We start from the raw sequence: 14920 nt of genomic DNA, 5'->3' as shown, positions 1-14920 counted from the left end.
AACATATAGAGGACTATTCAGCTGCAGAGTGGAATGTCTGGCCATGTCGCTGCAAAGGGACTATCAGACAAATGGACAGAAAGACAGAGGAAGAGAGACACAGAGAGAGAGATGGGCAGAGAGAAAGTGGGGTGAGAAAGAGAGAGGGGAAGGAGAGAGAGAGAGCAAGAGAGAATGATCTTATCACACGTCATCCTCGTCTTTCCCCACTGACATTCAGGCTTCTTATGTTGCCTAAGTGTCTGTATGGGCAGGGATAGCAGAGGCCACATCCTATTAGATCAGTATCCTTAGTGTTATGACTGAGTTTAGAGGACTGTGTGGTGATGTCTGCTGTCTGTGTGTCTGTCAATCTGCCCGTCTGTCTGTCAGGCCTGTGTCTTGTTAGTATGTGTGTGCATACAGCCATTGTGGACTCTCCTGGCAGAGCGAGATAGCAGGCTATCTTGATGGTTTCTCTCCACTGCCACTCAACCTTCTGAGAGCCACGTCCTCCAGTCCTCCTGTGTGTCTGATAAACCCACTTCACAGGACTGTCACTGTCTGTCCCTCACTGCCCATCCCTGAGCTCTGGGTCTGCTCTGAGTTCTTATACAGGATGAGGAGAAGAAGGAGAGAGAGGAAGGAGAGCGGGAGGGAAGGAGAGATGGAGGGAAAGATGTCTGAGGTCTCAGGTATTGACACCAGAGCTGACGCTGGGACAAGGAGAGAAGGAAAGGAGGCGGCAGGAAGCGAGGGTGTTTTCCTGTCATGGTCACATCGAATCAACATTTATTGGTCACGTACATCGTTGAGCAGATGTTATAGTAGGTGCAGCGAAAGGCCTGCGTTACTAGCTCCTAACAGTGCAGGAAACAAATGTCAAACTAAATAATCATCAAATAATAGTACAAAAACAATAATCAAAACTAGAAAGGCAGAAATCGTGGGTGACAAGACGAATCCACTTATAAACCCAAATAACACTTTATCAGTAATCCAAAAGCAATATATGCGAATGTAACACATGAGATATGAGCCTGGTGTCTCCCATGGGAGTTAGACCAAGAGGAAATTCCCACTTGGACCAAGGGCAGACACTGGTTTTTAAGTTTACAGGCAGGGCCACGGCATCACGTGACCACGAGTAACCGATTCATGTCCGCTACACGTACAGTATATTAGAATGAGCTGCACTATGTATATAAAAGTATGTGGACACCCCTTCAAATGAGTTGATTTGGCTATTTCAGCCACACACGTTGCTGACAGCTGTATGAAACTGAGCACACAGGCATGTAGTCTCTATAGGGGAGGCAGGTAGCCTAGTGATTAGAGCGTTGGACTAGTAACCGAAAGGTTGCAAGATCGAATCCCTGAGCTGACAAGATAAAAATCTGTCGTCCTGAACAAGGCAGTTAACCCATTGTTCCTAGGCTGTCATTGAAAATAAGAATTTGTTCGTAACTGACTTGCCTAGTTAAATAAAGGTAAAATAAACATTGGCAGTAGAATGGCCTTACTGAAGAGCTCAGTGACTTTCAACCTGGCACTGTCATAGGACGCTACCTTTCCAAAAGTCAGTTAGTCAAATTTCTGCCCTGGTCAACTTTAAGTTATGTTATTGTGAAGTGGATACGTTTAGGAGCAACAACGGAAGTGGTAGGCCACACAAGCTCACAGAATGGGACCGCTGAGTGCTCTAGCGAGTCGTGTGTAAAAATTGTGCGCCCTCGGTTGCAACACTCACTACCAAGTTCCAAACTTCCTCTGGAAACAACGTCAGCACAAGAACTGTTCGACGGGATCTTCATAAAACGGGTTCCCATGTCCGAGCAGCCGCACACAAGCCTAAGATCACCATACACAATGCCAAGGGTCGGCTGGAGTGGTGTAAAACTCGCCACCATTGGACTCTGGAGCAGTGGAAACGCATTCTCTGGAGTGATGAATCACACTTTACCATCTGGCAGTCCGACGGACCAATCTGGGTTTGGCATTACCTGCCCGAATGCATAGTGCCAACTCTAAAGTTTGGTGGAGGAGTTTTCATTGTTCGGGCTAGGCCCCTTAGTTCCAGTGAAGGGAAATCTTAACGCTACAGTATACAATGACATTCCAGATGATTCTGTGCTTCCAACTTTGTGGCAACAGTTTGGGGAAGGCCCTTTCCTGTTTCAGCATGACAGTGTCCCCGTGCACAAAGCGAGGTCCATACAGAAATGGTTTGTCGAGATCGGTGTGGAAGAATTTGACTGGCCTGCACAGAGCCATGACCTCAACCCCATCAAACACCTTTGGGATTAATTGGAACGGCGACTGCGAGCCAGACCTAATCGCCAAACATCAGTGCCCGACCTCACTAATGCTTTTGTGGCTGAATGGAAGCAAGTTCCAGCAGCAATGTTCCAACATCTAGTGGAAAGCCTTCCTAGAAGAGTGGAGGCTGTTATAGCAGCAAAGGAGGGACCAACTCCATATTAATGTCCATGATTGTGGAATTAGATTTTCGAAGAGCAGATGTCCACATACGTATGTTTAGAAACCAGTACATGAATACACAGTGTGAAAAACAGTATACAAGAAACGGTCCAGTGTTTAATATCTCTATATACAGTGGGGTCCAACATTATTGACACCCTCAATAAGGATCAGCAACAATGACTGCAGCAAACAAATAATTTAAACACTGAGCTATATTGTATGCCCCAAACAATTGGGAAATCTAGACTCTGTGTACTTATGGTGGCATTCTCTAAGGTGCTGTTTCTCTAACAGCAGAGCAACGTCATCCGTGCAATGACCTCCACCCTAGTCTCCCTCCCTCCCTCCCTCATTTCTCCTTCTATTCCCCAGATTGAGTAGAGAGGGACATGGAGGACAGAAGGGGAGGGTCAGACTGCTTGTTCTAATGGCCCTGATGTGTGTTTGTGTTTTGTTGTGTGTGTGTGTGTGTGTGTGTGTGTGTGTGTGTGTGTGTGTGTGTGTGTGTGTGTGTGTGTGTGTGTGTGTGTGTGTGTGTGTGTGTGTGTGTGTGTGTGTGTGTGTAATGTTGAGGAAGGGGAATGTTTACTGCCTGTCTCCTGCAGACCCTGTGATCTCTGGGCCTCTAATGCACTACAGCTGTGAGGGTCGACGACACCGGGTCTCTGATGAACGGCTTCATTGTAATGGACCGTGTGTGTGTGTGTGTGTGTGTGTGTGTGTGTGTGTGTGTGTGTGTGTGTGTGTGTGTGTGTGTGTGTGTGTGTGTGTGTGTGTGTGTGTGTGTGTGTGTGTGTGTGTGTGTGTGTGTGTGTGTGTGTGTTACGCATAACTCCTCACCTCTCCTGGTCTACACACTGAAAACATAATTCATTTTAGGTCACGGCTATACCTAAATAAGGTTAAGGACTCGACTTCTGTATTTTACGTTCATTGAAACCATCTCTTATTGTTCTTAATCTCCTAGCGCTGTAAATAATCAAAAGTAGCATTCTAAATGGATGAAACGTTTTCTAACACCTTTTGTTTCACCTCAGATGAATTTATTTTTTCATTCTCTCCCGTGTTGCTGTTGTTATATTTTTATTTTCTCTTTTACCTTTCATAGAACAATACCACCTCCATCTCTCTGTCTCGTTCCCTACTGCAGCCTTGACGTTAAGGTTCTCGAAAATGTTTAACGAGGAACAATGGCTACCTAACACGGAACCCAAACCGGCTGTGCGCTTGCGCCATCGTGCGCTATTGTGCATACATTTATTTTGTCCCCCCACACCAAACGCGATCACGACACGCAGGTTAAAATATCAAAACAAACTCTGAACCAATGATATTAATTGGGGACAGGTCGAAAAGCATTAAACATCTATGGCAATTTAGCTAGTTAGCTTGCACTAATTTGTCCTATTTAGCTAGCTTGCTGCTGCTAGCTAATTTGTCCTGGGATATAAACATTGAGTTGTTATTTTACCTGATCTGCACAAGGTCCTCTACTCCGACAAATTAATCTACACATAAAACGGCCAACCGAATCGTTTCTAGTCATCTCTCCTCCTTCCAGGCTTTTTCATCGTTGAACTTATATGGTGATCGCATCTAAACTTTCATAGTATTACCATGACAACCGGCAAAACAGTTCGTCTTTCAATCACCCACGTGGGTATAACCAATGAGGAGATTGCACGTGGGTACCTGCTTCTATAAACCAATAAGGAGATGGGAGAGGCAGGACTTTCAGCGCGATCTGCGTCAGAAATAGGAATGACTTCTATTTTAGCCCTTGGTAAGGCAGACGCTAGTTGATGTGCGCGAGCAGTGTGGGTGCAATAATTCCATAACATGGATTTCTACATTTATTTTGCGACGCTCGCGCACGCGACGTGTCCGGTCTGGTCAGCATGTGAGAGTAGCTAGGTAACAAGACACTTGAGAAGGATGAGTTTCTGCTTTCTCCTCTCGTTGCAAAATCACATCCTTGTAGTCGTATTCAACAACGCTTTTCAAGACGATTGCACACACTTACACACACACGTACTCACAAACACGCAGTGGTGCAAAGTACTTAAGTAAAAAATACTTTCAAATACTACTTAAGTTGTGTTTTGGGGTATCTGTACTTTAATTTACTATTTGCATTGAACAAAAATATAAACTCAACATGCAACAATTTCAAAGATTTGACTGAGTTCCATTTCATAAAAGGAAATCAGTCAATTGAAATACATTCATTAGGCCCTAATCTATGGATTTCACATGACTGGGAATACAGATACAGTATGCATCTGTTGGTCACAGATACATTCAAAAAAAGGTAGGGGGCGTGGATCAGAAAACCAGTATCTGGTGTGACCACCATTTGCCTCATGCAGCGCGACACATCTCCTTCACATATAGTTGATCAGGCTGTTGATTGTGCCCTGTGGAATGTTGTCCCACTCCTCTTCAATGGCGGTACGAAGTTGCTGGATGTTGGCAGGAACTAGAACACGCTGTCGTACATGTCGATCCAGAGCATCCCAAACACGCTCAATGGGTGACATGTCTGGTGAGTATGCAGGCCATGGAAGAACTGGGACATTTTCAGCTTCCAGGAATTGTGTACAGATCCTTGTGACATGGGGCTGTGCATTATCATGCTGAAACATGAGGTGATGGAGGCGGATGAATGGCAAATTGCCATCAATAAAATGAAATTGTGTTCGGTGTCCATAGTTTATACCTGCCCATAACCCCACCGTCCCCATGACTCTGATTCACAACGTTGACATCAGCAAAACGCACAACGCCATACGGATTACGGATTAATCCGTGAAGATCACATACTGTATCTCCAGCCTGCTAGTTGCCATTGAAGGTGAACATTTGCCCACTGAAGTCGGTTATGACGCCAAACTGCAGTCAGGTCAAGACCCTTGTGAGCATGACAAGCACGCAGGTGAGCTTCCCTGAGATGGTTTCTGACAGTTTGTGCAGAAATTCTTCTGTTGTGCAAACCGACAGTTTCATCAGCTGTCTGGGTGGCTGGTCTCAAATGATCCCGCAGGTGAAGAAGACGGATGTGGAGGTCATGGGGTGGCGTGGTTACACGTGGTCTGCGGTTGTGAGGCCGGTTGGACGTACTTCCAAATTCTCTAAAACGACATTGGAGGTGGCTCATGGTAGAGAAATGAACATCCAATTCTATGGCAACAGCTCTGGTGAACATTCCTGCAATCAGCATGCCAATTGCATGGTCCCTCAAAACTTGAGACATCTGTGGCATTGTGTTGTGTGACAAAACTGCACATTTTAGAGTGGCCTTGTATTGTTCCCAGCACAAGGTGCACCTATGTAATGTTCATGTTGTTTAATCAGCTTCTTGCTATGCCACACCTGTCAGGTGGATGAATTATCTTGGCAAAGGAGAAATGCTCACTAACAGGGATGTAAATAAATTTGTGCGAAACATTTTAGAAAAAATGTACTTTTTGTGCATATAGAACATTTCTGGGATCTTTTATTTCATGAGACCAACACTTTACGTGTTGTGTTTATATTTTAGTTCAGTGTATATTTTTTGACTACTTTTAGTTTTACCTCACTAAATTCCTAAAGAAAATAATGTACTTTTTACTTTTTACTTATTTTCCTGACACCCAAAAGTACTTGTTACATTTTGAATGCTTAGCAGGACAGGAAAATTGTCCAATTCACACATTTATCAAGAGAACATCCCTGGTCCTCCCTACTGCGTCTGATCTGGCAGACTCACTAAACACAAATGCTTCTTTTGTAAATTATGTCTGAGTGTTGGAGTGTGCCCCTGGCTAGCTGTAAATAAATAAAAATGCCACCTTTCAGTAAGTATATTTTAGCAATTACATTTACTTTTGATACTTAAGCATATTTAAAACCAAATACTTTTAAGGTTTTTCTCAAGTAGTATTTTACTGGGTGACCTTCTCGTTTACTTGAGTCATTTAAGGTATCTTTACTTTTACTCATGTATGACAATGGGTACACGCACTCCCACACACAAACACACACACAGACACACACACAGATTCGTCATCATAGCAAAACAGCTATGAAAACTTTCCGCCAGGAAGTAAGAGTTCGCTAAGGTCCATTGGAGTCTTTATGGTTCACATTCTGCCTACAGTTAGTCTGTATAATAAAGCAGTTAGGTTGTCTGTAATGCACAAATAACGTTATCATTAGGTTTGCAGCTGTTTTGCAGCAGAGGTCAAGGAGAGATGACGTCTCCAATCCCGAGGACCAATTTACTTCCTGAATGAGATTACATCTAACCTCCAGATATGTTTCCCTTCATTTTTCATGAAGAATTAAACTAAATAGAATCACAATGACAGTTATAGTTGTTGATATTATCATATCCATAACTCTATATTTTATTTATCAAATAGAGGGTATAGGTATGAGTGTGAATTTGGCCTTGTGTTTCTGGTAAAGTTTTTGTGCTTATTTGACAGTAGGAACAAGCAGACGAACAAGACAGACAACCCTGTTACACAATATTCATACATATTTGGATAGACAGATTTTGTTCAGGTTATGCATTAGTGCGTGTGTGTGGGTGTGCCTGCAAGCAGTCAGGCATTTGTCACACGTTTAAGTGCGTTTGTGTGCGCTAGTGTGTGTGTGTGTGTGTGTGTGCATGAGCGTGCACGCCTGTGTGTGTGTGTGTGTGTCTCCACTAGCATATGTGCCTGTGTGTGTGTTGAGTACAGATGGAGTGATGGCGTGTTTAAAGTTTTCCAGGCTACTGTGTTTCAGGCTGTCAGGTTTGTTTCTCTGTCCTCCAGAACAATGGCTGATTGGCTCTGTCTGTGACACACAGACCACACACTCCTAATAGTGACTGACAGCGCTAAGGGCTGTCTGCCTGCCTGCCTGCCGCTCGCACACTCAGTACCACATGCACGCAAACACACACACACACACTCGAAATTCTGCTTCCTCACACTTACTTACTCATCAGGTGTGTGTGTGTACACGTGTGCGTGCATGTGTGTGTGTATTTGAACGGTCAGTGACAATATAGGATATGTAGGACATTATTTTTAATAATCTTGTTTAAGCTTGTTTATGCATATTTGATTAAATTCCTTTATAAACGTTCTGATGTTTCCTTCGTTCTGTATAATGTGTTGTTCTCCATTGATAACTAATGCAAAGAGTCCTCTGTACTGAGGAAGGAGTTATACTCAATAAAGGCTATTACAGTGTTATAATCATCCGTATTACTATTACGAATACTCAGAACGGAGGAGCAGGACCTGTGAAAAAGACTGTATCCAGGCAGATTTATTTCACAGTAAGAAGGAAGAGAAGAGACTCTCTAAACTTGTGAAAGAAAATAAAACCCATCCGGTCTCATGTAGACAAGAGAACCGAAGACTGAGGTCCAGAGAGGTGACCTGGAGTGGTGTGTTGAGAGGATTCTATACCAGTGGTGTGTGTGTGTGTGTGTGTGTGTGTGTGTGTGTGTGTGTGTGTGTGTGTGTGTGTGTGTGTGTGTGTGTGTGTGTGTGTGTGTGTGTGTGTGTGTGTGTGTGTGTGTGTGTGTGTGTGTGTGTGTGCATGCATGTGTACAGAGCTTAAGGAAGGGGGCAGTGTTTGCTCTATGGAAGCAACCATCCCTACGGCCACACAGCCCCTCCCCTCACACTCACAAACTCTCTCTCTCTCTCTCTCTCTCTCTCTCTCTCTCTCTCTCTCTCTCTCTCTCTCTCTCTCTCTCTCTCTCTCTCTCTCTCTCTCTATTTCAATTCAATTCAAAGGGCTTTATTGGCATGGGAAACATATGTTTACATTGCCAACGCAAGTGAAATAGATAATAAACAAAAATCAAATCAAATCACATTTTATTTCTCACATGCGCCGAATACAACAGGTGTAGACCTTACCCTTAACCAACAATGCAGTTTTAAGAAAATACCTGAACAAAAAAAAGTAAGAGATAAGAATAACAAATAATAAAAGAGCAGCAGTAAATAACAATAGCTGGGCTATATACAGGGGGTACCGGTACATAGTCAAAGTCAATGTGCGGGGGCACCTGTATTGAGGTAATATGTACATGTAGAGTTATTAAAGTGACTATGCATAGATAATAAAAGAGAGTAGCAGCAGCGTTCCAGAGAGGGGGAGGGCAATGCAAATAGTCTAGGTAGCCATTTCATTAGCTGTTCCAGAGTCTTATGGCTTGGGGGTAGAACCTATTTAGGGGCCTCTTGGACCTAGACTTGGCGCTCCGGTACTGCTTGCCGTGCGGTAGCAGAGAGAACAGTCTATGACTAGGGTGGCTGGAGTCTGACAATGTTTAGGGCCTTCCTCTGACACCGCCTGGTATAGAGTTCCTGGATGGCAGGAAGCTTGGCCCCAGTGATGTACTGGTCCGTACGCATTACCCTCTGTAGTGCCTTGCGGTCGGGGGCCGAGCTGTTGCCGTACCAGGCAGTTTTGCAACCCATCAGGATGCTCTCGATGGTGCAGCTGTAAAACCTTTTGAGGATCTGAGGATCCATGCCAAATCTTTTCAGTCTCCTGAGGGGGAATAGGTTTTGTCGTGCCCTCTTCACGACTGTCTTGGTGTGCTTGGACCATGTTAATTTGTTGGTGATGTGGACGCCAAGGAACTTGAAACTCTCAACCTGCTCCACTACAGCCCCGTCAATGAGAATGGGGGCGTGCTCGGTCCTCCTTTTCCTGTAGTCCACATTCATCTCCTTTGTTTTGATCACGTGGAGGGAGAGGTTGTTGTCTTGGCACCACACGGTCAGGTCTCTGACCTCCTCCCTATAGGCTGTCCCATCGTTGTCGGTGATCAGGCCTACCAATGTTTTGTCATCGGCCAACTTAATGATGGTTTTGGAGTCGTGCCTGGCAGTGCAGTCATGAGTGAACAGGGAGTACAGGAGGGGTTGAGCACGCACCCCTGAGGGGCCCCTGTGTTGAGGATCAGCGTGGCGGATGTGTTGTTACCTACCCTTACCACCTGGGGGCGGCCCGTCAGGAAGTCCAGGATCCAGTTGCAGAGGAAGTGTTTAGTCCCAGGGTCTTTAGCTTAGTGATGAGCTTTGATGGCACTATGGTGTTGAACACTGAGCTGTAGTCAATGAATAGCATTCTCACATAGGTGTTCCTTTTGTCCAGGTGTGAAAGGGCAGTGTGGAGTGCAATAGAGATTGCATCAACTGTGGATCTGTTGGTGTGGTATGCAAATTTGGTGTGTGTCTAGGGTTTCTGGGATAATGGTGTTGATGTGAGCCATGACCAGCCTTTCAAAGCATTTCATGGCTACAGACGTGAGTGCTACGGGTCGGTAGTCATTTAGGCAGGTTACCTTAGTGTTCTTGGGCACAGGGACTAAGTTTCTGGGTTAGAGTCCCACTCCTTGAAAGTGGCAGCTTTACCCTTTAGCTCAGTGCAATTGTTGCCTGTAATCCATGGCTTCTGGTTGGGGTACGTACAGATAGATAGATAGATAGATAGATAGATAGATAGATAGATAGATAGATAGATAGATAGATAGATAGATAGATAAAAGTGAAATAAACAATAAAAAATGAACAGTAAAAAGGTTCAAAGGAATACAGGCATTTCAAATGTCATTATGACTGTGTACAGTGTTATAACGATGTTCACAATGTATCTCTCACACACACACACACTGTGCCGTGCCCTGCGCTGGCCCTTTAAGAGCTGAGCCCAGATCTAACAGCTTACAGGGAGGGGAGGGTAGGAGGAGGGACAGAGACAGAGGGAGGGAGGGTGTGAGGCTGAGTGTGTGTGAGCGCTACAGAGAGAGAGAGAGAGAGAGAGAGGGAACAGTCTCCGTTGTCTCAGAGGTTGAAGGATCAATAGAGTTGCAGTTGTGATTCTGTTCCGTCTGTGTGTCGGAGCTGCATGGTGTTAGACGGAGGAATCCTAGTTCCCACAGACCTATTCCAGCATGCTCACAGACCCTGAGCTACCTCAGGAGTTTAACAGGTACGTACGCTCTTACTCCCTCAGTCACACACACACACTCGTGCTGACCACGCTCAGACAGACCGCGGGGAGAGACGGACGACAGGACTGTGAGGGAAAGGGAAAGAGACAGGGAGGGAGGGAGAAGGAGAGAGCTAGTGTTTTGTTGTTGTTGAAGTGTTTGTGAAGAAAAAAGTGCTGCTTGGTGTTAAACTGTTTTGCTGAAACAAAATACTGTTTGCTGAATTCCAAGGCTTTAACAGTTTGTTAGATAGATAGATCGATCGATACATAGAGAGAGAGAGAGAGAGAGAGAGAGAGAGAGAGAGAGCGAGAGAGAGAGAGGGGGGATACAAGAGAGAGATAAAGGAAATGAGATTATGAGAGAGGGAAAGATAAAAAGTTTGTTTGGCTGTCCTATGCCTTTTAGCGAAACCAAGTGCAAAGCTTGAGCAAACTGGTTGTGTTTGTGTGTGTGTGTGTGTGTGTGTGTGTGTATGTGTGTGTGTTGTCCAGCTGTGGTAATCAGAGTGACACAGAGAAGTGATCTGTGACTTTGGCCCTGCTCTCTCTCCCTCTCTCTCTCTCTCTCGCTCTCTCGCTCTCTCGCTCTCTCGCTCTCTCACTCTCTCGCTCTCTCTCTCTCTCTCTCCCTCTTTCCCTCCCTCACTCTCTCCACTGCACACGTTCCAGTTTAACTAAGTTGTTCATGTCAACATGTTCATTGCCGTGTTCAAGCAGCAGTGTTACTCACTGTCTGTCTACGTGTGTGTTTGTGTGTGTGTGTGTGTGTGTGTGTGTGTGTGTGTGTGTGTGTGTGTGTGTGTGTGTGTGTGTGTGTGTGTGTGTGTGTGTGTGTGTGTGTGTGTGTGTGTGTGTGTGTGTGTGTGTGTGTGTGTGTGTGTGTGTGTGTGTGTGTGTGCGCATGTGTGTGCGCATGTGTGTTTGTATGTGTGTCTGTGACAAACGTTATGTCCGTACTCTGTTTCCATGTGCTGAGGTGAGAGCGTGAACAGTGTGATTCAGTTAGACAAGAGTTTCTCAGAAAGTTCCCATTCACCAGCTAACTACCTGCCTGTCAAAGAATCAATCTACAGTTCACTATTCAGAATGCCTGGCAACTAGTTGTACTTCTGCTTTATCTGTGGGGCTATTTTGAGACCCTGAGATAAGAAAGCTCACATTCATGTCGAGATGCTATCGAACATGAGCAAATTGTTCAGGGTGGGAGAATTGTTGGGTTGTTTTTACAGAATCAACATGGTATATTCCCGTAGATGAAATAGAACACAGTAAATGTTAAAAGTCTACATTTAAACAAAATGTCCAATCTTTTATTTGTAGATCATAAACTAAAATATTCACACACATTATCTCACAGTGACGTGGGATTGTCTTTCTGTACAGCCACAGCTGTCTGTTGAGAGGGTTGATGTTTTTGTATTTTATTTTATTCAAACTTTATTTAACCAGGCAAGTCAGTTAGGAACAAATTCTTATTTACAACCACGGCCTATGTTTTCCTCTGTTGTGTGAGAGAGGTGGAAATACTCTCACCGATTTACAGTTCGCGTCAACAACAAAACGGGCTTTGCTGGGGAATAATGGCTGTTTGATGTTAATGCCCTGAAAGAAAGATTACCCATAATACCCTGTTTTAATGCCAGTATTTTTTTTTATACACGCCCCTCTCTCACTTGACTTTTATTGCAATAAAGTACTGCACTGTTTTGCCAGATGAAACTAATCTTTTGTTTGGAGATAAACTCTATGGGTTTTAACCCTGAATTAAGAACACATTTATATGTCGCAGTAATGTGTTTTTAATAAGTCATCTATCCGCAAAGAGGGGAAGAGAGAAAAGATAACAACAGCAGACTCTGTGTTAGTAAAAAATGTAAAGGATTACATGTAAAAGCAGAATGTATGGAGATAAATGCAGGGATTACAATGACTTAGAAAACGTCTGGTTAACAGTCTGCTTTCCAGTAATGTACTCTATCAGTGGATAAGGAAGGAGGAAAGGGCGAGCTGTGCCGGCTCGTGTATGTGTAGACGGTGTAGTGTGTACTTGTGAGTGCGAGGCTCTCTACAGTGTGTGTGTCTGTGTGTGTGTGAGAGAGAGAGTTGTGCATTAGTCTCTTCAACGCAGAGGGAGAGAGAGTGCAGTGTGTGTGTGTGTGCGAGACATACCATCATCGGTCCTGATGCTTTCTGTTCCTGCGTCTCTGTAAGTGTTCACTTTTCTTTCTTTCTCTCTCATCCCTCTCTCCGTTCTCGTTTACCGTGGCTTGTATCTGTTTTCTGCTTCAGTTATGAGTTATCAGGAGAAGATAAGTGAGATACAGACAATTGCTGTGTGGGAAAGCACTTTCTGCTCTAATGTTGCTGGGTTTATAGGTGCTTTAAACGTTCTGTCACAATAACACAGTACATGTATGTTTTGTACAGTGTGTAGGGCAATGAGCTGGGCTGGCCATGTGACTTGAAGAAATTCTCCTTCCTTTTTATTGTCTCTTGATTAGTTTGAGGCGTAATTGATGGAAACGAGATGAGAATGGTTTGTTTTTAGGAGCTTTATCATCCAGACGTCATTTATTAACGGCGAATGAACAGATTGAGATATTGAATAGATGCTAGAACGTTCTTGTTCATGTTATATTTGGACTGGGTTGGTTTTAGTACGGAGTAAATCACAACCATTTTCGTACTATTTACAGTCATTTATGCTGAGTAATATTTCAATATACGATGATGATGATGAATATATTATTATTGCCATTGTTATAATTATACACGCGTGTACTAACGTGATTATTACAATGTCATGTTATTATTGTCTTTGTAATATTGTACTTATGTTGTTGTATATTTTGGTATTATTATGAATCATTCTTAAGTTTTCTCACTGAAATTTTGTTAATTTGTGAAAATAATAGTGATTTGACGGCTTCTTCAAATACATTGACAGCTTTACTAAGAATGTCTATGATGCTTGTATGACATACTTAAATAGAGGGATTTCTCTGACATAGCTGTGGTATGAGTGTATGTGTGTGAGTTATCTGACAGATTCTGTGGCCAAACTGACAGATTCCACAGGGAGGGAGGGAGGGAGGGAGAGAGAGAGAGAGAGAGAGAGAGAGAGAGAGAGAGAGAGAGAGAGAGAGAGAGAGAGAGAGAGAGAGAGAGAGAGAGAGAGAGAGAGAGAGCAAACAGAGAGAGGGTAACCGAAAGAGAGCAAGAAAGAGACAGACAGATAGAAAGAGAGAGAGACACACAGAAAGAGAGCAAGAAAGAGACAGATAGATAGAAAGAGAGACACACAGAAAGAGAGCAAGAAAGAGACAGATAGATAGAAAGAGAGACACACAGAAAGAGAGCAAGAAAGAGACAGATAGATAGAAAGAGAGACACACAGAAAGAGAGCAAGAAAGAGACAGATAGATAGAAAGAGAGACACACAGAAAGAGAGCAAGAAAGAGACAGATAGATAGAAAGAGAGAGAGACACACAGAAAGAGAGCAAGAAAGAGACAGATAGATAGAAAGAGAGACACACAGAAAGAGAGCAAGAAAGAGACAGATAGATAGAAAGAGAGAGAGACACACAGAAAGAGAGCAAGAAAGAGACAGATAGATAGAAAGAGAGACACACAGAAAGAGAGAAAGAAAGAGACAGATAGATAGAAAGAGAGAGAGAGATGCAGAAGTAAAGGGAAAAGAGCGAGATTGATCGTAAAGAAGGGGCAGAGAAGAGGAAGGGGACTCCTAGGGGTGCTGAGGGGTGCAGTGTGGAACTCTCACTCTCTACCGTTTGTCCCTGTGGGTTTACTGGGGGGGGGGGGTCGTGGTGTAATGTTGCATTTTATGAGTGTGTCCACACCGGTTGTCTAAACACCTAAATGTGCCTTATTAGTAAAACTGCAAAAATGGTTATACAAGAACACTTCAATGGTTTGTGTTGATTTCTGCTGCTAAGAAAATATGTAGAAATGTGTATTTAAGTGTGTCATCATTGCATTGGTATTGCATTGTAATACATGATGGGATATTATTCTAAAGTATGACAGTGGATTTTAATTGCGGTAATGTAATTTGTTACTGTTTGAAACTTTTAAATTGAATGGAATTAATTCAGGAATTAAGGGAATCAAAGTGTGTAATGTGAATTCAAGTGGAATTGTATTGAATTGGACTTATGTAGCATTAACTAGAAAAGCATTGCGGATTAAAATGGTTAAGTGTTTTAAAGGGATAGGGTGGCGTGTTACGGCCTGTTATGAGAAAGCGGGGTACAGTGTGTGTGGGTGTGTGTGTGTGATTGAGTGGTGTGTCCGTCTGAACACTAATGCAGACCTTGTCCCCTCGCTCTCTTTCTCTCTCTCTCTATCTCTCCCTATGGCCTCTCTGGGCCTCTTTCTCCCTCTCTCTCTCTCTCTCTCTCTCTCTCTCTCTCTCTCTCTCTCTCTCTCTCTCTCTCT

At 43.7% G+C, this 14920-nt stretch overlaps 1 protein-coding gene across 14 annotated transcripts in view; it reads left to right on the top strand.

Moving 5' to 3' along the window:
• sox5 (SRY-box transcription factor 5) overlaps positions 1-14920 on the top strand; it is a 174931-nt gene that overhangs the window by 61733 nt on the left and 98278 nt on the right. For 5 of the 14 annotated variants that reach the window (XM_071332836.1, XM_071332843.1, XM_071332838.1 and 2 more), the window contains exon 1: positions 10247-10458. The exons of 1 other annotated variant lie outside the window; for it this stretch is intronic. In XM_071332836.1, the coding sequence (XP_071188937.1) occupies positions 10421-10458 (38 nt within the window). In that variant the 5' untranslated portion in view covers positions 10247-10420. Of the gene's footprint in view, positions 1-10244; positions 10459-12539; positions 12668-14920 lie in introns of those variants that run through there. 8 more of the 14 variants (XM_071332839.1, XM_071332832.1, XM_071332831.1 and 5 more) reach the window with 4 other exon arrangements.

Source organism: Salvelinus alpinus, chromosome 11, assembly GCF_045679555.1.
Source record: "Salvelinus alpinus chromosome 11, SLU_Salpinus.1, whole genome shotgun sequence".
NCBI lineage: Eukaryota > Metazoa > Chordata > Actinopteri > Salmoniformes > Salmonidae > Salvelinus > Salvelinus alpinus.
This window is presented reverse-complemented; position numbering and strand designations above follow the sequence as displayed.